Source organism: Fukomys damarensis, unplaced genomic scaffold (genome assembly GCF_012274545.1).
Source record: "Fukomys damarensis isolate Sample0158 unplaced genomic scaffold, DMR_v1.0_HiC HiC_scaffold_27, whole genome shotgun sequence".
Taxonomy (NCBI): Eukaryota; Metazoa; Chordata; class Mammalia; order Rodentia; family Bathyergidae; genus Fukomys; species Fukomys damarensis.
Genome location: NW_022900939.1, coordinates 21,038,056 through 21,061,374, shown reverse-complemented (window position 1 = coordinate 21,061,374; position 23,319 = coordinate 21,038,056). Strand labels below are relative to the sequence as shown.

The 23,319-nt window shown below is 39.5% G+C and overlaps 1 protein-coding gene across 4 annotated transcripts in view; it reads right to left on the bottom strand.

Annotated features, from left to right (window-relative positions):
• Nucleotides 1–23,319, bottom strand: part of Kmt5b (lysine methyltransferase 5B) — a 62,150-nt gene that overhangs the window by 37,842 nt on the left and 989 nt on the right. Inside the window, exons 2-4 of one of the 4 annotated variants that reach the window (XM_033756847.1) lie at nt 11,647–11,773; nt 4,415–4,586; nt 1,789–2,024 (exon numbers count right to left, since the gene is read on the bottom strand). In XM_033756847.1, coding sequence (XP_033612738.1) covers nt 1,789–1,948 — 160 coding nt within the window. In that variant the 5' untranslated portion in view covers nt 1,949–2,024; nt 4,415–4,586; nt 11,647–11,773. The remainder of the gene's footprint in view (nt 1–1,788; nt 2,025–4,414; nt 4,587–11,646; nt 11,774–23,319) is intronic. The other 3 variants (XM_010635765.3, XM_010635766.3, XM_010635764.3) reach the window with 3 other exon arrangements.

The window sequence follows — 23,319 nt, the reverse complement described above, 5'->3', positions numbered from 1 at the left end:
TTTACTCCATTGTAGTTAGACTTTTTTTTTTTTAAAGACAAGGTCTCACTATGTAGTTGAGACTGACCTGGAACTCACTAAGTAGCCCAGGCTGGTCTCAAACTCACAGCGATCCTCCTACCTCAGCCTGAAAGTGCTGGGATTACAGGCATGCACCACCATGCCCGGCTTAGACTTTTTTTTTGGTACCAGGGATTGAACTCGGGTCCTTGCGCTTGTGAGGCAGGCAGTGGAAACACTGAGCCAAATACCCAGCAAAAACATTTTTTTAATGATTTCAAATTCTTTAAGTTTATTGGGGATTGTCATGTATCCTGTCCTGGAGAATGTTCCATGTGCATTTCAGAATAATGTGCATTCATTCTGCTACTGTTGAATGGAATAGCACTCTACTGATACAGCATAGCATTCATCCTTACAGATATCCCTAAGTCTAGGCAGTTTATAAGGTTAAATGCACTTTTTACTTATTGATCTTCTGTCTACTTGTTTTATTATTAAAATGGAATATTACAGGATCCAAGTTATTGCTGAGTTGTCCATTTTTCCCTTCAATTTTATCATATTTGGTCACATTTTTCAAGCCTTTAGGTTCCCACTAAATGCTAAGGGATAAGAGGAAGATGGCACATGCTGATGGCAGCACTGGGGGAGGTGAGCTGGTGTCCACATGGAAGACAGCCCATTCAGTCTTGGGCTCTCTCTCTTTTTTTGCAGTACTGGGAATTAAACCCACGGTCTCATGCAAGCCACTGAGCTGTATCCTTTTTGTTTTTGAGACAGGATCTCACTAAATTGCCCAAACTTAAGCTGGCCTCAAACTTGTGATTCTCCTCCTGCTTTACCCTACTACGTAGCTAAGAATAGAAGCACGAGCATTCATATGCAACAGGCTCTCTCTTATTCTTATACTAAACAGGAACTGTGACTGGTTCTCCACAGAAACAGTGACCTAATCTGATATGAAAAAGTAAGGGCAGCCAGGGCCTAAGAATAACAAATCTCCTAAAAGGTAAGGATCAGAACTGTACAATCTATTTGAAACTGCAGAAAACCCTAGACTAATCCAAACCACTGGGTATTGGTTAATCCTAATACAAACAGAATATTCAACAGTGGGTAGATTGTTAGGAAAAGCAGAAATTGAAAATGTTGTCTTCTAAACTCTTGAAAATGTTGTCAAGTACACACTTTTAGACAACCTTCATTTAACTGCCTACTTGTATTTATACCTATTCTCAGGCATCTTACTACTCCTACAGAAAAAGCCTCCAAGTACAGTGGTAATAAAGCAACTTATAAGCACTATATAAACAGACTGTGATCTGCAAAGATGCCCTTAAGCAATCAGTTCTATCTGTCCTCCATTCTATTCACCATAAATTACGGTGACTTCATTATTTATATTACTCCATGAAACATTTATAGAAGTTACCAAAAAAGTAATTACACTTACATGGAAAAATATTAAAAATGCAATTTAAACTTATCAGAAATTCAGCTGTGGTATCTTTACATTTTTTATAGAACATATCAACTATTCAGGTATAAATTCTATAAATACAAAGTTATCAATAGAAAAGCATGATTAATATATAAAGCATTAACCTGTTTTACATATTGTTTGATAAAAACAAAAACTGGTAACTTTGAGAATAAAAAACTATACTGTTAACTAGGAGAATGTATAAAATTGTTTTGATGACAAAAGAAAACACAAGTCACAAACTGGCAAGAATTACCATCCCATATCACAATCAAAGGAGTGACAGTTAAGTGTGTACATACATCTGCTTGACCTCCTCTCGACTGTGTTTCTGCCAGTCTTCAAGGTGTCCTTGCCTGTGTGCTGTAATTTTGACTGGTTCTGCTGATGATCATTAGACAACTTGCCTCCATTTCTCCTGCCATTCACCACCATGTTCTTGGATTCTCCCAACCACTTCATACCCACAGACAGCCTGACCCAGGTGCATTTAGTCTCTCTCTTCAAATAGCTTAGAAAATAATTTCAATGTTCTCTCCTAATGGAAACAAAACATGAAGAACAAAAAATGGAGAAGTAAATACATGAAAAACCATGCTAAACAGAAACCTAAGCTCTTATGAAAGATACATATGATTGAGATTAACTTAGTAATTAATGTCTCAACTCTTAAAGTCCACCTTGCCATGACACCATGATACCCTCTATCCCCCCAACTACCATGATATCATGCCATGCTCAGGACTACAGCTCCTCCAGATTCTACAGTAACACAGGGACCTGTTGATTACTTGTGCTTAAAATAGTTGACTGACAAAGGGCCAGGGATGTGGCTCAGTGGTGCTGCACCTGCCTGGCCAGTACAAGGTCCAGAGTTCAATCCCCGGAACAACAACAACAACAAAAAGTTGACTGGCAAATAGTAGGTGCTCATTAAATATTTACCCTTTTCAGTTACAAATCGGTAAGAACCATCTTTGCTCCTTATTATGCTGATACCTAGGCAGAAATCTATAATCTACTCAAATTACATGTTTTGTAAGTCTATGAGCCCTTACTATATCTCCTCTGTCCCAAGGAAAAGTTTAGGGAAAGGGACCTACATAAAATTTTATCTACCAGGATAAGGGACAACTGTTAGGCTAACTACTCACCAGTTACAGCATAAAGAAACTTACAAACAAAATTTAACAGAGGGGCCTGGATAAGGAAAGTAAATGACTTCACATCTTTTTTGATGTTAAGTTTGAAGTTACTTTATGGTACATGAAGAACCAATATTTAGATATCAAAATAGTACCTGCTTGGAAATATTTGCTTTACTGTTACTTTACAAATGGCCACAAAACTGAAAAACTGCTATATATCTGGTAATATAGAGGTATCCCCATTATCTGAATTTTAATTAGCTGAATTTGAAAAAAGAATAGTATGGGTAGTGAGAGGATCCATACAATTTCAAATGAGGGTTGAGTAGATTGTTCCTAACAGAATGTGGAAAATAATGTTCCAGATATCACTCTATTATGGAATTATGCAAAAGTGAGAATAAAAAGGCCCTAAGATATGAAAATATAGAACCTGAGAGTTAAAGGGACTTTAGGATTACAAGCACAATGGGTTCCAACTTACAAGTGAAACAGGGGCTACATTCTCATTGCCACATAATCAGCCTGCAGCAGGGATATAAGTAGAACCCAGTACTTTTGCCAATGGATCTTTCAATTAGACGAGATAAGAGACAATTTCTCTTACTTTTCCACAATCACACAGAAAAGTACAAATGATAAACTTTTTTGGTGCTAAGGACTGAACCCAGGACCTCACACATGCAAAGTATACCCTACCACTGAGCTATATACCCCTATTCCATGAGATAAATTATTCTGAAATATTCCTAGAAATGCATACTTGCACATAATATGTGTAATGATACTCAATACAGACACAAAACATATATTTTTTACTTGACCTCAGGACTGTGTGAATTACTATGGGATAAAATGTGCACTGAGCAACATGCTCAGGTAAAAGGTAAAAGGTATCTGAATGGTATCGAGCATAGTTTAATAGTCTTTAATATGTACTTTTCTCCTAGGTCCTTTTCTATTTAAATATGATTAGTACTCAACTTCGTATTTTGATTCTCTTAATCCTACAGATATGTTGCTGCTTAATTTATAAGAAAGGATAAGTACAACTACATCACATATAAGCTAAAGATTATTCAAATGTTAAAATTTGCCAAATTTAATACAAGACCTCTTGTTGATGATCAAACACTATATACTTATGCTTAGGGAAAAAAAAAAGGCATAGAACTCAAAAGCAGTATACTTTTGAAGCATCTAGTCACAGGAAAGCTGTGCAAAAACACACCACTCTCTCTTACACCTTTCTCCTCTGCCTGGACTATTACAACCTCTTTTTTGTTTGCCTAATTACTTCAAGCCCTACCTCAGTTATTTAGGTCCTCTATGAAGTTTTCCCTGACTTTCACTGCCAAATCCAGTTGCATGTCCCTACTATAAAACTTAAGCAGCCGGGCGTTGTGGCACATGCCTATAATCCCAGCACTCGGGAGACTGAGGCAGGAGGATCACTGTGAGTTCGAGACCAGCCTGGGCTACATAATGAGTTCCAGGTCAGTCTCAACTACATCGTGAGACCCTGTCTCAAAAAACCAAAAATAAATAAATAAGAAAAAAATAAAACTTAAGTGAAAGCCCTTAAGGTTGCTATTTTTATAATTAATCATCTGCTTTCTTTACTTACAGAGCGTTCCTGAGGTCAAAAATCAAATTTTCTTATCTCTAGCATAACACATAGATCAGAGGCACTCAACCAATGAAAGAATAAGTAAATTAGACCGTGGTTTAAACTACATCACAGAAACTATTTCTATATATATATTTTTTTGAAACTTACTAAAGTTACCACCTGACTCTTCAAATCTTCTTTCTCAAGATGGTTACGGTACTAAGGGCAGTGAGAGAAACTCCCATACAGGTACAGAAGCGGCAGGACTCAGAGCTGCTACCACCAGTGACTTCCCTACCACTTGCACTGTGCTTCTGCCTCAGCTCCCAGTTCTAGACCTCTGGAGAAAAAGCATAAGGAGAAGAAGGTGAAGTGCTTCTTGACTTTTAGGGAATACATCATCCTTAGAATGCCCCATATGAGACACACTTGCGGATAATGACTTGAAGGCATTTTGTAATCTCTTAAGAGTCCTAATTTCCCCCAATGATAAGACATAAAATAGAACTATTTGGAACAGAAAAGCGAAACGACTTTAGGTAGAAGTAACAGACACAAGAAATTTAAGCCATCTTTGGAGAATCACATGGAATTCCAACCAAGATTCCAACTCGAGACACAAAGCAGAAAATGCAGGGATGAATCAGTAAGTAGTCAATAAGATCTGAAAGTAGTACAAACTCTATTGTGAAACTATTACTGTAAATTGCTTAGTCATTCATTTTGCATCTGTCAGGATAAAGAACGGTAAAAACAGATGCCAAAATTTTATGAAAAATTGTGGAATAGAAAGATTACTTTGAGGAAGTCACATATATCAACATAACATTTTCTGATAATTAGAAGTTCATCAATAAATCATTTCAGCAGTAGTATATATCAGCCAGGTTCACAGAACACAGACATAAATACATTTAAAACTATCCATAATTTCAATTAAATGTGCATTAATGATCCAAACTATAACAACTATGTCTTGGGTCTTTTATATATTGTGGTCAACTGATTACTGTTTGAACTGAAGATCCCGCAGTGCAGTGGTGGCAAACCTATGGCACATGTGATACAACGAGCTGTTTGTTATCACTGAGAGCTCTGTAAGGTTCATCAACACTGCTTTAGTGTAATAGGTACTTCTGTCAATCATGGAATGAGCCTAAACTTCACTAGCATGACACAATACATGTGTACAGCTTAGCAGAGACCCAGATTCTCCACATGACCAAACAGCAGAGAAACCAGATTCTCCATGTGACTATACAACAATAGCGGTTAAGACAAAAGCTTTATGTACGCTCACAAATGAAAATTCTATAAAAGCAGTTCTAAGAAATCTATCAGTAATTTTGGGGCTACTTATAAAATTTTAAAAATGAATATATATTATAGTATCAGATCACTTGTTCTGCCCAGATGAGTATGGAAATGTAAGGTGATCTATCCTTATAGCACTACAAAAGCTAACCTGGGCTGGGGATTTAGCTCAGTGGCACCACACCTGCCTTGCAACTACAAGGTCCTGAGTTCAATCCCCAGTTACCAAGGGGAAAAAAAAGCTAACCTAAGTGTATACTAATGTAGACTAAAGAGAAACAGCAGTCAAAGACACCCGTGGACAGCAAAACCTAAAGTCTTCCTGGCTACCACTCCCCCACTCTTGCACCAAGTCCGCCTGTCCATGTTATCCCCACCAACCCATCTCCAGGAGTGCAGTCTTTCTGCCAAGGAACAGCAGGCTTACAAAGAGATGACCCCAGGGTCTTGGTTTGGTTGATAATATCTGAACTAATTAGCTACTAGCTATATTTAGATGTAAAAATTACTTCTTCAAATTTATGCGAAACTGGCAGTTACTCATTCATTCACTCACTCACTCATTTGGTTATACTAGGGACTGAACCCAGGGCCTTTGCAGTGAGCTACATCCCCAGCCATTTTTAAAATTATAGCCCTAGCCTTGTTAAGTCACAAAATTACCCAGGCTGGTTTTAAACATGAGATTCTCCCTACTTCTGCCTCCCAGAGTAATGGGAGCTTCTACTATAGCCACCACTTGGAGCTAGAGTACTGGCAGCTCCAAGTGGCACAATAACTACAAATTTTTGTCTGTTCTGATTTCCCAAAAATGTCAGGAAAATCATTAGCTATCTACTACATTCCAGATACTGCTGCAGACACTGAGGCTACAGAAAAGAACAAAACAAGGTTTCTGCCCTCATCCATGCTTATACAGGTATTCTAATGCAAGAAAGTACTAAGAAATAATAAATTAGTTAAGTAACTTATTACTAAATAATTAGCAAGTAAATATTAGCACCTTTAAAAAATTAAGCAGTTTATAGTGGCAAGGATTGTTCCCATGTTAGGGTTAATGGTGGCTCTTTTCTAAAACAGCTAAGGAAAGTGAAAGGAGTCAGTGGAACTCTGGGAAAGCATGTACCAGGCACAGGGAGGGTAAGCATCAAGCCCAGGGGCAGCAATGCTCTTGGTGTGGCTGAAGTGGGGGTGCGGGTGGGTGGTGGGCACAGGTTAGTCTGTGAGAAGAAAACATGAAACAGAGGGTTTCAGAAGCCACTGCTGAAACTGTGGTATTTACTTCCAGTAACATGGAAAGCAGAGAAATGACAGGATCCAGTTCAGTTTTAAAGAAAGCACCACATTGGCAGCTTGCTATATGAAGAGTTCACAAATACTTTTAAAAAGTAGCTTCAAGCTGGGCATGGTGGCTGAGGCAGGAGAATCACTTTGAGTTCAAGACCAACCTGGGCTACACAGTGAGTTCCAGTTCAGTCTCAACTACATAGTGAGACCCTGTCTCAAAACACCAAAAAAAAAAAAAAGCTTCAATGAAGCTATGAATAATCTCCAGGAACAGGAAGACTACTTAAGGGAATGCAATAAACTGCAAACAAAACAAAACAAAACAAAACTAGTGGCCTGCAGCAGCAAAGATGGCAAGAAGTGACTGGTTTCAGGATCTTTTCTGAAGGTCTGACTCACAGACAGCACTTAGATAGATTGTGGGAGTAAGAGGAAAGAGGACTCAAATGCGCCTTCAAACAGAAGAATGGAATTAATATTTCAGTAGGTGACAATGACTACAGATTAGGTTTTGGCAGAGGTCTTGGCATAGGTATTTGGTTTTGGTCATTTGACATGCTCATTTGTGATCCCAAGTGAAGCAGGCAATTGGACTGAAGGGCCTAGACTACAGTTCAAGGCCAGATACACATCTGGAATCACAGCAGTTATGCTATTTCACATCATGGGACTAGATGAAATCACCAAGGAATATGGATAAAAAAGATCTAAGCACTAAATGGATTCATTAATAATAAGAGGTCAAGTTAAGGAGAAAGCAGCACTGGACAAAGAAAAGAAACTAGTGAGGGAGGAGGGCAACCAAGAGTAAACCAGGTACAGTGTTCCAAGGAAGGAGTAGGTAACTTGGGTAAAGGCTGCAGAGGCCCAAAAGGCAACATGTTTTTTTTTTTTTTTTTTTTTTTTTTTTTGTACTGGGGATCGAACTCAGGTCCTTGTGATTGAGAGGCAGGTGCTGGAACCACTGAGCTAAATCCCCAGCCCATCCTGTATCTCTCTTTTGAGCCTAAACTCCAGCACAGGATGCACCACTGACAATGTGCAAGCCCCCCCACCCCCCAAGAAACCACAGAGAACATCTAAAATGGACACATCGTCTCAAAATGTGCACTGAGAAAGGCAGAGGAGGCTTTTAAGAAGTAGATGGCAAAGGGAAAGAGAAGGAATAGCAAAAAAGGAAAAGTTTCACAAGCCAGAAAAGATGTAAGTAAATTAAATTTGAAGGGTAGGAGATGATGGGAGTTAAGTTGAGATCAGTATGCTTTTCAGAGGATTTTTTGTTGTTGTTGCTGTTCTTGGAGATGCTGTTAAGGTTTCCCTTGTTTGTTTTTGGTATCAGGGATGAAACTCTGGACCTTGTGCTTGCAAGGCAGGCGGCAGAACCACTGAGCCAAATCCCTGGCCCAAAGCTGCTGTTCTTTGTGTTAATGGGGAATGAACCTACCACAGGGACTCAAACATAAAGGTACATGCTCTACCATTGAACTACATGCCCAGCCCTTTCTACTTTTTGAGACAGAATATTGGTAAACTACCCAAGCTGGCTCCCAACTTGATCCTTCTGCCTCAGCCTCTCAAACCTCTGGCTTCCTTGCGGGTTTTCAGGATTTGTGGTAGAATTTTTTTAATAGTTAATTCCTCAGATTAGAGTGACACAGATCATATGAGAGTGAGAATGGGGTGAAATTCTTCAGGGCAATTGTGCAGGACTTTGTTTCTTCTATTTTTGTCATTGTTCACAAAAGTGATGCAACCAGACTCTAAGAAAATACATTCTGTGATTGTACTCCAAGATGGGAAAAACCATTGCTAAGAGGTTTTCCAACACTGATGTCAACAAGAAAGTCACCTTCCTTGGTTTCACTGGATCAACAGGTGGAGGAAGAAACACATTTCAGATTCTAGAACTGTGCTGGTTAATCAACTTGACTGGATTAAGAGATTCATGGAGAGGTGATTAGATTGTCAGAGTATTAAACCCTTTTATGAGTTTACAGCTGAATGGGTTATAAGGAGGTGGGGGGGTCTAGTTGGACGAAGTGAGACATGGGGGGGTGTGACACTGGAGACTCAATTTGGTCCTTGGTCCCTACCTCTCTGGTTCTTTCCCTGCTCTCTGTTTCCTGGCTGTCATGGGTTGAGCAGCTTACCTGCGCCACACCCTTGCATCATGCTGTTTCTGCCTTGGAGTCAGGTAGCCATGGACTAAACCCTCTGAAACTGTGAACCCGAACAAAACTCTCCTCCTTGGGAAAGCCAGGTATTTTGTAGCAGTGACAGGAAAGCTAACCAACACAAGTACATACCAAACACACATAAAAGGAGGCAACAGGATCAATATAAAATATACTGGAAAATTGCTAAAATAAGAATTACATTTAGAGGGGAAAAGATTTAAGGAATTAAAAGGAAGCCAGGTGTGGTGCCACATGTCTATAATGCCTACACTATGTGAGCTTGAGACATAAGTGTCCCAAATTTGAGTCTAGTCTGGGTAATTTGGCAATTTCATGAGACTGTCTAAAAATAAAAAAGGGGTAGGGATGTAGCTCAGTGCAAAAGCCCTGGGTTCAATTCCAAGTACCACAAAAAGAAAAAAAAAAAAGTTAAAAAAGGAAACTCTTAATCATAACACCACTTAGGTTAAAAAAAAAACAAAGCACCATATTCAACCACCAGAATATGTTCCCAATCAGCAACACCAGTATCTTTGAGGGGATGAGATAACTTAGAAGTATTTTTCTCCCAAACTTCCCTTTATAATCAGGAAATCTATAATCATGGGGAAAAAACACCTCAATATAAACAAGTTTCAAAAGAAAGCAGAATTGTCTCACAGCAAATGGCCTTGGATCACATATGCCTGCTCTATGTTCAGCAGTGACAGCTTTTCAACAAATATCAATACCCTTCTATCTTTCCACAACCCCTTTATAGGATTATAAATTTTTGAGAAAGAGGGACAGAGGCACGGAGGGAAACAGAAGCAGGGGGCAGTAGGGGCAGGCAGGCAGGCAGACACAACACAGACACAGACACAGACACACACACAAACACAAAGGATTGAACTCAGGGCCTTTGCTCTGAACTATATCTTTGGCCTTTTTTATTTTTTGAGATTGGATTTCATTAAGTCATCCAGGTTGGCCTTGAACTTGCAATCCTCTTGCCTCAGCCTCTTGAGTCTCTAGAGAGTACTACAGACATGCACCACCATGCCTCCCAGTAATTTTTAAGTTAAAATCTTGTGCCAGCCACAGGGATTTAGCTTAGTAACACTGCATCTGCCTCACAAGTGCAAGGTCCTGAGTTCGATCCCTGGGACAAGAAAAAAGAAAAAGCTTGTGCCAAACTTTAACTCTAGTTTCAACATTTTTTTTTTTAACTTGAAGAGAGGAGCTTTTTGCTTAATGTCTTACATAAACCAGGATTTAAAAAATCTGTCAGAAAAATTAAAACGATTCTGAATGGCTACCAAGAATTTTAACATAATTCCTGTTACATTACCAAGAACTCTCTAACTAGTTTAACATGTTGGACTTGTCTACAGATAGTTTATAGTTTATCTTAGAGAAGTTATCCAGTGAAAGTGAAATAATCCCCTAAGTATCTGAAAAAGAAAAGTAAACACAAATCTTTAAAAAGCAGATGCTAGCATGTTAAAGGGCTTATAGGAACTCTACTTAGAAGAGCAAGCAAAATAGTTTTCAAAGTGATTCTGCTACAATTTGTCAAGAAAGCAATTCAAAATGCTAAAGTTAATAGGGCTTTCTCTGGAGACAGATAATACACAATTTTTATGTGGGATATATTCAACTTTTCAAAATGAACATCTATTACTTTTGTCACAGCAAGATAAAGATGCATATGTGAAAAGGAAAAGTAAAACAGGATGAAAACTTTCAGCCCTTGCTGAAGAGCCCTTGCACTTGAGATGCTGTCAACTTGCTCCCCAACCCTTGCCCGACCCCACTTCCCAAACTTCATATATGTCCTTTTTATTCACTTTAACCCCTTACATTTTCATCATGGTGCTTATTATAACTATACTCATTTCTCTGTTATTATTTTATAATACTTGCTTCCCCACTGCAGGGTAAACTAGCTAAGGTACACCTCCATATCATTGGAACACAGCACAAGGCCTGCAGTACTATAGGTCCGTCCATTCATACCATACCCTCTTCTAGTCTCAAACCTAACTGCTGCTAATGAACTGGTTATTAGAGCTTTCTCCGAAATCCAAAATTACAAAAGAATTCTACAGTATATCAAAGAATTCCAAATCATTCTACCATTGGCTATTCCAAGTCTGTCTGTAATCAATAATATATATCCATGGCCCTACGGAATCGTAAGGTAGTACTTCTAGTGATTAGGTAAAATAAGAAGCCCTGCAAAGCTGTCAGAAGCATGTGTGATCAATATTTCAATATAAGTATAATATAGTTTGACAGCTGCCAATATGTTAGAAAACTACCTTGAATTTATCTTCATACTGAAACCTTACAACTTACAAATATAGTTAGAAACAGACCTCACTTGAGAAGCTAGATGTCTTGCCAGAGTAGTTTAACTAGTGCTAGTGGCATGAAAGGAGAAAAGCTGTGGGGATTGTTTCTCTAAATTCACAATTATGCCTCTATGCAAGACAAAGCTGTCACTGTAACATTGAAGCTGTCACATTTATTCAAATGCTAACTGGGTATCTAGCATCATCAGCTCGGTAACAAAGAATAGGTCCCTGGTACACTTGTAAAATAATGACAAATGTCCATGTTATTATTAGGGTATCATACCTGGTTTCCTTTTTCAGCTTTTGTAGAGTCAACCTCAAATACATTTTCCTTTAGTGAATTCAACAGCTCTCCCAAGCATCCTCAGAACGTGGTGATGACCTCATTTGGACCACCAAAGGAATGGAGTCTGAAACCAAGAATACATCTTTTCTCCACCCCTCCATGAGGATTGGGATTGAGCCCATGGCGTCAAGCACACTAAGCAAGTGCTCCACCACTGAATTAGTTGCGCAGTCCTTTTTATGCTTTTAATAAATTTTATTTTATTTCACCCCACCCCCTCCCGCAAGCCCTCTCCTCTCCCTATATACAAAAGCTGCTTCCATTTTTTCCTTCTATTTTCACTTTCTTGTCCCTTTCCTTTCCTTTCTTTTCTCCCTCCTTCCTTGTTCTCTTTCCCATTTGAACACTTTCTTCCCATTTCCCAATTCCCAACATTTATTTTATGAAATACAGTCACACTAAGTTGCTCAGGGCACCATCAAATTTATTGTCTCTGACTCCCAAGCAGCTGGTATTACAGGTATGCACCACCATACCTAGCTGACACCAAGAATACTTTTTAGTGCGTCACTCACAGCCCTTTCAGGATAAAAAGATGACTAGAAATACTATCACTAAATATTGAAAAACACTGACCATGGTAAATTGATTGATCTAATTATTCTAAAGAGACTGTAGCAGGTTGAAAAATGGCCCCAAATTAACCAGGTCCTAATCTCTGGAACCTTCAAGCGTCATCCTATAAGGAGAAGGGTCTTTGAAATGCTGTTAAATTAAGGATTTTATGATGAAAGACTATCCTGGATTATCCAAATAGGCCTTTAATGCCATCATAAATGTTGATGTAAGAGAAAGGCAGGAGACAGGACACCACACAGAAGTGGACAGGCAAGAGACTGGAGTGATGTGGCCACAGGGAAAGGAATGCTGCAGTTGCCAGAAGCTGGAGGTGGCAAAGGAAGATTCTCTACTAGACAGCAGCCTTTTCCATACCTTGAAATGGACCCAATGAAACTGATGGTGAACCTCTGGTAGCCAGAATTTTGAAAGAATACATTTCTGTTGTTTTAAGCTACTAAATGTGAGGTAATTTGTTACAGCAGCCACTTGAAACTAATATACAGGCCATGGAAATACAAACCAGTGAAGAACACTTCACAACTACCAGACTCCTGAAATACATAAAATTCCAACACATGTATGAAAAATACTTAATATATCTTTTAATATATCTTTAATACTTTTTTTTTTTGTACTGGAGATCAAATGCAGAGGCAGGCGGCAGCACCACTGAGCTAAAAAATCCCCGGCCCTAATATAACTTTTAAAACAAGGCACTTAAAACAACTTTTAAAGTTATTTTCTCCTTCAACTGCAGGTAAGAAACACAATTACAGACTAATACGTATTTTTGAAAATAAAGCTGGTCTCTCAGTTACACAGCTAATTACTATAGTAAGCCAGATAACCATAAGCTTCCTTAGAAGTGCTTTGAATGGACATTTTGCATTTATATCAAAAGTTACAGGGCCGGGAATGTACATCAGCAATGCTGTGCCTGCCTGGCAAACACAAGGTCCTGAGTTCGATTCCCAGTACCAAAAAATAAAAAGTTACAAGCTATTTTGATACAATTTTTCATTTAGCAAAACAACTTTTTTTTGAGACATGGTCTCATTATGTAGTTGAGACTGATCTGGAACTCACTATGTAGCCCAGGCTGGTCTCGAACTCATAGCAATCCTTCTGCCTCAGGCTCCAAGTGCTGAGATTACAGGCATGCGCCACCATGCCCGGCTTAGCAAAACATCTTAAACAGCAAAACACCCACTACTGGTAAATTTATGGACTTTTGCAATATTTGCCATGGATCTACAGGTGGACACATAGTGAATTCCTAACTGCCTCACTTCAGAAAATATTGCTTCATATGAAGTTTCTCATGTACTCACTCACATTCAGTATATTTTACAATGAAGAGTTCATGTAAGAAAGATTTTACATCTCCCCATAGTGAACCCAGTGCCTTATGAATACTAGGCAACTGCTCTACACTGACCCATATCCCCAGTACTTTTGAGACAGGGTCTCATTAAGTCATTAAGTTGTATAGGCTGGGCTACAACTTGTGTGATCTTTCTGCCTCTGCCTCCTGAGTAGATGGGATTACAGGCATGCCCCACCAGTCTGGCTCAGTAGGTATTTTTAATTTTTAGTTGATGTGGTTATATGGAGTAAAACCAAAAACAAAACCACAAGCCCCCTTACATAAAACAACAAAAATGCCTGTTTACCTGTCTCTACACCTGACATCTAGTAGGCACCTATTAAAAAAAAAAAAAAAAATCAATGCTACCTTTGGTACTATTTCCTGAGATCCAAACATTTCATTTTCCTAGAAACCTATGCCACCTGGTGCCAAATGTCTGTAAGTGCAACCCTAAGAGCCCACAGTTCCTCAGAGAATAATAGCCCAATTACTATTGGACAGAGGCTGAGGGAAAACTTCCAAAGGTGATTCCTCTTCTACTCTCTAGCAGTGTGACCAAGTACAAGTCATTTAACCTTACTGATATTCCAGGTATGGGCACACAGAATGAATTAACAGCAGATGCTAATAAAGGTTTCCAACTGCATCCTCTTTTCACATAGGCAAAAGCAAAGAGGGTCAGATACACTCCCTCCATTCTTCAACTTACAACTCCCACAAGGGGAAAATAAATCATCTCTAGTTTTTAAAAACATACAAATTTTCAAGAGAATGAAAAAGGACCTGGGGTACTAATTATGATAAATGGGAATCCCGTTTTCCTTTTCCTAGCACTCCTTAAGAGAAGGAATGTGAGTCACTTCTTGGCCTTTTGGCTAAGATCAAGTGTAGAGAAGGAATGTGATTTCAGCAACAATGTATATAATTAAAAATCATACCTAACTACACTACACATAACAGAAGAAACTACAGATTTTGTTAGTTATATTTGTTAACACATTATTTTTCTCTCTCTGTAACTCCATCTTTTAAAACAATTAACAAATAACTGCTCCTTTTTTTTTTTTTTTTTTTTTGGTACTGGGTATCGAACTCAGGACCCTGCACTTGTGAGGCAAGCACGGTGCCACTGAGCTAAAAATCCCCAGCCCAACAGCTCCATTTTTAAGGCTTTTTATGTTCATTCTATCATTTAATTCTTGCACTTTGTAAAGTAGGTAGCTTGTCCTCGCATATACAGATGAGAGGATGGAACTTTTCCTGAATTGTGCTGTAGAAGATTCCTCTGGTGGAAGGTTGTGAGATAAAAGGCAGACAAACCAGTTAAAGTAATCACACAGTACCAGTGGATGGAAACAGAAAAGCTCTGGTGTTTAAGATATAAGTGTGATACTGTGGAAATCAACATGGAGATACCTCAAAGAACTAGGACTAGAGGTTCCATTTGACCCAGCTATCCCTCTGCTGGGTATCTTTCCAAACAAATTAAAAGAATCATACCACAGTGATATATGCACACCCATGTTTATAGCAGCACAGTCTGTAATAGCTAAAACTTGGAAACAGCCCAACTGCCCATCAGGTGGAGAATGGATAAAGATGTGGTTTTCCTATAAAATGGAATAGTATGCAGCCATAAAGAATGAGAAACCAGAGTCATTCATAGGAAAATGGATGCATATTGAGGCCATACTCTTAAGTGAAATAAGTAAGACACACATGTGTAAATACCGAGTATTTTTTCTGGTGTGAAAAACTGAAAGTGTAATTAAGATCCAAACTGTTTAACTGATAATGTGAAATAGGAAGAAAGGGGCTAAAGGTATAGGAGAAGTGGGAAGGGTAGGGGAAAGGAAATAAGGGAAAAGGGAAAAATATGACAAAAGGAAAAAATGGAAACAAAGTCTTTGTAAATAGGGAGGGTGGAGGGGGTGAACGGAGGACAAGGGTATGGGGAAAAAATGAGTACCAAGATCTGTCATGTAAAGGTACAAGATCCCAATGATGAATGTTAACTATACTGTGTACTTAAAAAGTACCAATAAACTCAGTAAGATAAAAAAATAATTAAAAAATATATGTGTGACAAAATGTGGCTCACAATTTAAGTCTGAAATATCTAATGGGGGCAAAGGTTTTAGTTTAAAAGACTACAAGACTGCCATTAACAGAATTTGGAAGTTGGACTTAACTGCGGGAAGAAGGGCACTAGGTAATGTTGTCCTGTAATGTTAGAACTCAGGAGAGAAGTTGACGAATGTGAAGAGATTAACATTATGAATAGGACTTCATAATTTACTGGGTACTGCAACATTATCTCTATTCACTGCAAAAAGAAACAGGCTCAGAGAGGTAAGTTACTTGTCCAAAATAATTCACTTCTGATGAGATACTGTGCCACCAGTCATACATAAAACCAAAAACATTCTGAGCTTTATTATGAGCAGCTGGATGAAAGGGAAAAAAGACCACTAAAGGAAATAAAAAGATGAGCAATAGACAACACTGGTACTGGGAGAGGCAGCCAAGTCTTGCAAAGCAGCACTCTCATGTATACCATTTAGGAATGTGTGCTGCTACTCACCTTGCTCAGTGTCCAACACACGGCTGTCTGCTCAAGATATCAATGAGGATCTGAATGCCCAAGGCCTGCCAACAGAGGGAGACCATCTCCTAGCTCTAACATTCTGAGCCCTTTTCACAATATTGCTTTCTACAATTCGGGAGCTGTACCCATCACTTCACCTGCATCCTATCAATTACTCACCACAGCCCTTTAACACAAACAATATTACTATTATTATCCCAACTTTTATCAACAAGGAGAATAAGCTTTAAAGAACTAGGGGAAAAAATCCAGCATTTTTAACATCATATAAATACAGGAAAGCAATACAATTCTGACTCAAAATTTTAAGCACACTTAGCCCCGTATTTGAAGAGTAAGACTCTAGAACAGAATTGACATAGTTCTTGATTTTCTGGAGTTCTTGGTACAGTGTAAGAGAAACAATTCAATAAATTCTGGTAAGATCTATAAGGGACACAAACAGGATGAAGGAGACAGAATCATGCAGCAATAGACTCTGGGTTGGAAGACCAGAGGAGAGAAATCAAAAGGATTTTTAAAATATGAAAATGTATTAAAATGCATTTTTGCAAATATATAAAGGGGTCACCTGCTTTGGGGGTCAAAGGCACTCTTGCTATCTATCATATATTTCCATTTACCAAATATTTTCAGAGGTGACTAGTTTCTGAGCCTTGCAAAGACAATGAATGAGGTCTGTGTTTCCTTCCTTCTTTCTTTCTTTTTTAATGGGGAGAGACAGTTCCCTGTAGCTTTTCTACCCTAGACTCCACTGGCTGAAAAATCAAGCTCCCCTTTACTTCTCAGTGTGTGTGTGTGGTGCTCCATTTCATAAGAGCAGACTGGTTTTCTTGTTAAAAATATGTGTTTCTCCACATGGTGCAACATAAGTATTTCCTTGAAAGCAAAAATACTCCTCAGAGATCATTAAGACATATCAGATACTTCACTGTGTTATATAAATTAGACACAGTGATTCAGTCTAAAAACTTAGAATCCACTCCAACATTTATCCAGAGCCTGCAGGGAGCCAATGGGCACTGTTCATGGTGCTGGAAGAGCGGCTGTGAATAGGCAACACCAGAGGGCGCACAAGAGCTTCCGCTGTCTGGAAAATCAGGCAGGACTACTACTGTACTTGGAAAGTGAGGGAGTAAAACCCAAGAGAATGTAGTGAAAAAACAAACAACCCACAAAAAACAGGTATCTAAACGACAGGGCAGAAGTATGCAGAATAGAAAGCAGAATGACCCTTTAGTGAAGGAACCGTTCGCATAAAGCCTGAGTATCAATACCAGAGCCCTTAGCTATCAATCTGCTGACCAAGTTTTCCTGTCAAAGAGGCACCAGCTAGAATGTAGGTGCCCTAACATCTGTATCAGGTGTTACATTGTTTCACATTAACATGCACAACTAAGGCCTATTCAGCTCAGCAGCCTTATAACATATGAAACAGGTATTGTGTATCACTTAGAAATGACAAAGCTAAACTGGGCGTGGTGGTGCACACCTGTAATCCCAGCACTCCGGAGGCTGAGGCAGGAGGATCGCCTGAGTTCGAGACCAGCCTGGGCTACATAGGGAGTTCCAGGTCAGTCTCAACTACATAGTGAGACCCTGTCTCAAAGAAACAAACAAAAAAAGAAATGACAAAGCTAAAGTCCAGAAACAAGGTGCTTTCTTGAAGTCAAACTGCTGTTAGAGAAGGCTAAACTAAAACTCCTGTGTTTAAAACTGCCTTGTGAGGGCTGGGGATTTACCTCAGTGGTGCCCTTGCCTGCCCTGCAAGCGCAAGGTCCCAAATTCAATCTCCACTACCAGAAACAAACAAACGAACTGCCTTGTGAAAAACAAAACAAACAAAACACCTGCAGTGTGGAATTCACTACAATAAAGCCACATGTCTCATCTCTAAATAAGGTTTATCACTGGCATGCTCCCTAGATCCATTTACTTTTCCTTTAGTGTGTTATATAATACAGAAATTAAGACATCTTACTGAGATTCAACTGGCAAGCAGGAGCAATAGAGGTCTTAAGAAATCAGACTTTTTAGCCAGAAATGATGACATAAGTCACTAATCCTACTTATTCGGAAGGGTGAGGCAGGAAGATCACAAGTTTGAGGCAAGCCTGAGCATTAGCAAGAGCCTATCTCAAAAATTAAACAGTTGGGGGCTGGGGATTTGGCTCAGTGGTTCCACAACATGCCTCACAAATACAAGGGCCCAGAGTTTCATCCCTGGTACCAAAAACAAACAAAAAAGCAGTGGGGGGAACAGAGCTCAGTGGTAGTGCTTGCCTAGCATGTACAGGAGCCTGGGTATAATCTCCAAGATTATACTCTCCCCGATCAAGTTTTTGGGACCACTAATATATGAGAGTTTTTCAATCTAACCCCAACCAATTGTAAAGTATCCCATCAATTTATTTTTTTTTCAGTTTTTTTATTAGTACATGTGTGCAGTACATAAAGATTACACTTCTCTTGGGGAGTTGGTTCTCACATATGCAAAACATCTTAATTCTTTAAGTATCTATCCCATCAATTTAGCGGTGTTTTAGTCAAGCATGGTGGTGCTCACCTATAATTTCAGCACTTGGGAGGCTGAGGCAGAAGGATCACCAAGAGTTCGAGGCCAGCCTGAGCTACATAGTGAGACCCTGTCTCAAAAAAACCCAAAATAAATAAATAAATAAATAAAATTTTAAAAATGATAACCAATGTTTCAAAAGAGAAGGTAAACTACATGAAACACGCAGATAAACTAAATCAATTAGAAATACATCAAACTTTGATTAAAATAGTTCTTAGAAGCAAGAAAGTAAGAAAGAAAAGAGAAAGTATAGAGATGGAGACTTGACCTTACTAATGCCTTTTACAAACAGTGACAGCAGAAACTGGAAGATAGGTTATTGATTCTTATTCCAAAGGCCTTTTAATTATTCCTTAAATTATATTTATATGCAGCAGTCAACATTTATATATAGCCCTAGGTCTGCATAGTATTTGAATTTGTCTCATACAGAGACAACCAGACCCAACTCCAGCTGCCTGAGGCCAGAGGCACGTGTGACCAAACTGGTTTAGATGTCCTAAGAAACCTTTGGCACCTTACCAAAAAGACAACTCAAAATATAATTTACAAGATCAATGACTGTGGAAACTAGTGACTTTTTTTCCCTACTTGTGAGAAAATATTTTAGAGATAAGGAAGGTCAATACTAGAATGCAAATAATTAGTTTCTGGTTCTATCGCCAGCTTCACAAATGAAATACACCCACTCTAACTTACTAACTCTGAACAATATGGGGAGCAAAAACAAAAAGTCTGAAGAGAAGTGCTATTGTCAGAAGTTAAAACAGATTTATAAAAATAAACTGGGCTGAGTCTACTGTACAGATGGATTCTCTCTATAGCACACCTTTAAAATAGTAAAACCGTGTAGTGCATTTAAAGTAAGATTGCACAACTAAAATTTGGAACATATCTTTTGAATAGAACAAGTTATGTTTGTAAGGGAAAAGCATCTTCATGAATTTGATCAGGACAAAGTGAAAATCAGATCATGCTCATAAGCAAGCACAGGGTTAGATACTGGTCAGGCACCTTTCCCCTCAACTGATATTTCTAATACAGGAAATATCAAATTATGAAGAAAGGCAATACAACGAAATAAAAAATAGATCTGTAAGGTTAGTGTGTGCATGCTTGCACAGAGATGGTAGAATTCAAAGAAAGCCGTTAAACTTTCCCCAACTGCTTGCTGACTAGGAACCCTTCTTTGTACAGCATGTTCCATGAAACTTGGCCACTAAAAATGCAGGGCTGTATCTCACATTTCAAACTTAAGAGCTTTGAACAGAAAGTATGCTTTAAAATTTCAAAACTGACAGTCTATCCAAGAAAGAAATTACTTTCCAAATCACTTGGATTTTAAGTTCATCACCCAGTCATAGTTTTATTTTGCAGTAATTTTGATTTGCGCTTCTATATTTTTCTACACCGTCAGTAAAACAAGTTTGAAAGTTACACATTGCACATAAAATTAATCTCTACTGCACAAAGTTAGCTATGTCTGGAATACAACCACCCCATTCAGAAACATAATGAATCTCTTCCTGTGTTTATTTCATACCATATAACCATCACTGTGACCCAGTACAGGGGAGACATATGGTTCCTTCATTCATTGTACTGGGGAGGGAAGACACATGGTTGACTGGTTTTGTGATATTGAGGATTGAACCTTTTAAAGGGCCTTTACAGTGAGGTATATCCCCACCCTTTTCTTTTTTTTGGGGGGGGTACCAGGGAGTGAACTAGGATCCTTGCGCTTGTGAGGCAGATGGCGGAACCACTGAGCCAAATCCCTGGCCCTAAAAACAAATTACTTTTTTTTTTTTTTTTTTTTGGTAACCGGTTGGGACCTTGTGCTTGCAAGGCAGGCGGCAGAACCACTCCCCACCCTTTTCTTATTTTTGAGACAGGGTCTTGCCCAATCACTAAGTTGCTCAGGTTGGGTTCAAACTTGCAATCTTCTTCCTTGTCCTCTTCCTCAAATTCCCAGAGTGCTAGGATTACAGTCATGTACCACCACACCTGCCTGATTGTCCTTATCTTTAAATGTGTGCAGAACACACTTAAAAATTACCGTGTACTAGGGTTGACATAGTCCTGTAAGTCCTGCCCTTGGAGGAGAGAATTCTGGTGAATGGAGAAAGTGAGGCTCATGTATGGTACACAAAAGCAAAAAAAATAATAGAATGATAGTCATTTATTTGCAAGGATTTGCTCCACAAGCCAAGGGAAGGGCATTCCTGAGCATAGGGACCTGCTCAGATGCCACACACACACAAATCTTTGTCATACAACCCAACCATTCTCAGGCCTTATAAACCCACAGATTGATACTCATGTAGAGGGAATCCGATTTAATCCCTGATTTATATGACCCAAGGGAAAAGTTACAAACTAATACTCCAGCCATGAAATACTCTGCTCAAAGACACACAAACACCCACGTACTTCTTCATGTACATATCTCCCTATCTTTCATGCGCTTTTGGCCATCCCACCCTCACTTTCCCCAGTATTGTCCACTGATACCAGCTATAAGGACAGAAGAGTTCAGAGCACAGCAGTCCAGCGTGTCCTAAGCAGCAGACGCAAGTACAGGTGAGAGAATAGTTGGGGCGGGGGAAGAGAAATGATTTTGAAGAGTTTGGTTTCAAGGATTATGGGTAAAGAATGGAGAGTCTGGCATGGTGGCACAACTTGAAATCCCAGCTACTTGGCAGGCTGAAACAGGAGAATGAAAATGAAAATTCTAGGCTGGACAGAGCAATTCAGCAACACCCTGTTTCAGCATAAAAAACAAAGGGGGCCAGGGATGTAGCTCAGTGCTTGCTGGGTACTGCAAAAAGCAACAAAAACCAAAAAGCTCTATTTTCCTCTTTAAGAATATTGTACTCCCAGGCCAGGGATTTGGCTCAGAGGTGCCTTGCCTGCCTCAGCTCAATTCCAGGTACTGGAGAAGGAAGAAGGAAGAAGGAAGAAGGAAAAACCAAACCAAACCACTGTATTCCTTTTACTCTCAAACTAAATTGCTTAACTAACGATATTTTCAAGTAACACTACAATTAGACATAGTCTGAAAAACTAAATACAAACTATCAAATTTGACAATTTGGAAATTAACCAATTATTAATAGATAATTCATGAAGTATCTACTGAGCATCTAATCTGCACCTGCCTCTAGGCAGACAAGATAAAAACTAAAACTCACCAAGCTCACAAGAAAACTAAGTGAGTGGGCAAATAAACAAGACAGTACAACACAATGTTAATAACTGCTTCACTAGCACAGAGGAAGATGCACTCTTCTGGGCGGGCCAGTCCCTGAATGCAAAAGGAGTGCCACCAGCCAGCAGGCAACATGCTTGGAGGGCCTTTCTGCAGCATCCATGTACACTCTGGAAGGAAATGGGCACATGAATGGGGGACCGGACACGACCAAAAGTCATCAGGCACAAGAGACCAGCGTAGCTGGAGCGTGGTGGAGGAAATAGAATGTAGATCTCAAAAATGATCTAGAGTCCCCCACAGGTGCGAGATTAAACTGTCTGTGGACTTTAACCTTGGAATACAGGGAGCTCCAACAAGGGAAGGATCACATCTGCGGTTGAAGCTGCTAAATCTTTGGCTATAAGTGTGTATCGATAGCAAATAACTTTTCAAGTGTGTACTTCAACATGCACAAATCATCTGTGATTATTTCAGGCGAAAATTACTTCCTCCTCCCTTGTAAAATGATTTATATCTCTGCTACTAATTACAGTACCAAAAATTACAGGCGCGCTCTCAATAAATAATCAAAGACTGAAGGGAAAAAGTTACAGCTGACAACAGATTAATCTAACGTAACCCTGCACTGAAGCCTTCATACCCATAAAAGCCACACTTATCTAAAGTTTGTATCAAAATCATGTCCCTATGAAAAGACTCAAATTAATTCACCTCCCACTATTTTAGATAAAACTTTTCCCTTAGAACAAATTTCATTAAGTTCTTAGAACTTCAAAGAACATGTTTCCACTGCCTAGTATTCCTAAAGTTTCAACCGCTCCGGGGATCCTAAGTTACAGCTCCAGAACCGGGCTAAACGAGCCCACAGACAGGGAGTTTCTCGGCGCTCCGCTAGTGTCCACCTTGGTCTAGCAAGGATTGAGTTGTCACTTTGAAAACACGTTTATTCCCCCTCCTGGAGATGGGAGTGACGCTGGGCACATCTCCTCTGGGGGTGTATATAGCAGGACCCACAGCGCCGCGGGACCAGGGGAAGGGACGGCACACAGCACAAAGGGGAGGGAGCGACACGGGGACGTCGGGCCGGGGGAAGAGACGAGGGCAACTGCAGGACGCGCTCGGAGGACACTAGGAAGGCATCTCGTGCCAAAACAAAAACAACCGAAAGTTCAGCGCGGCGGTGGTAGCAGATTGGGCGAGCCTGTTCACGGCTGCCCATTGGAGAAGAGGAAAAACAGAGTCCCCCAATCGCAAGCGGCGGGGCTGCTCCCCTCGTGCGG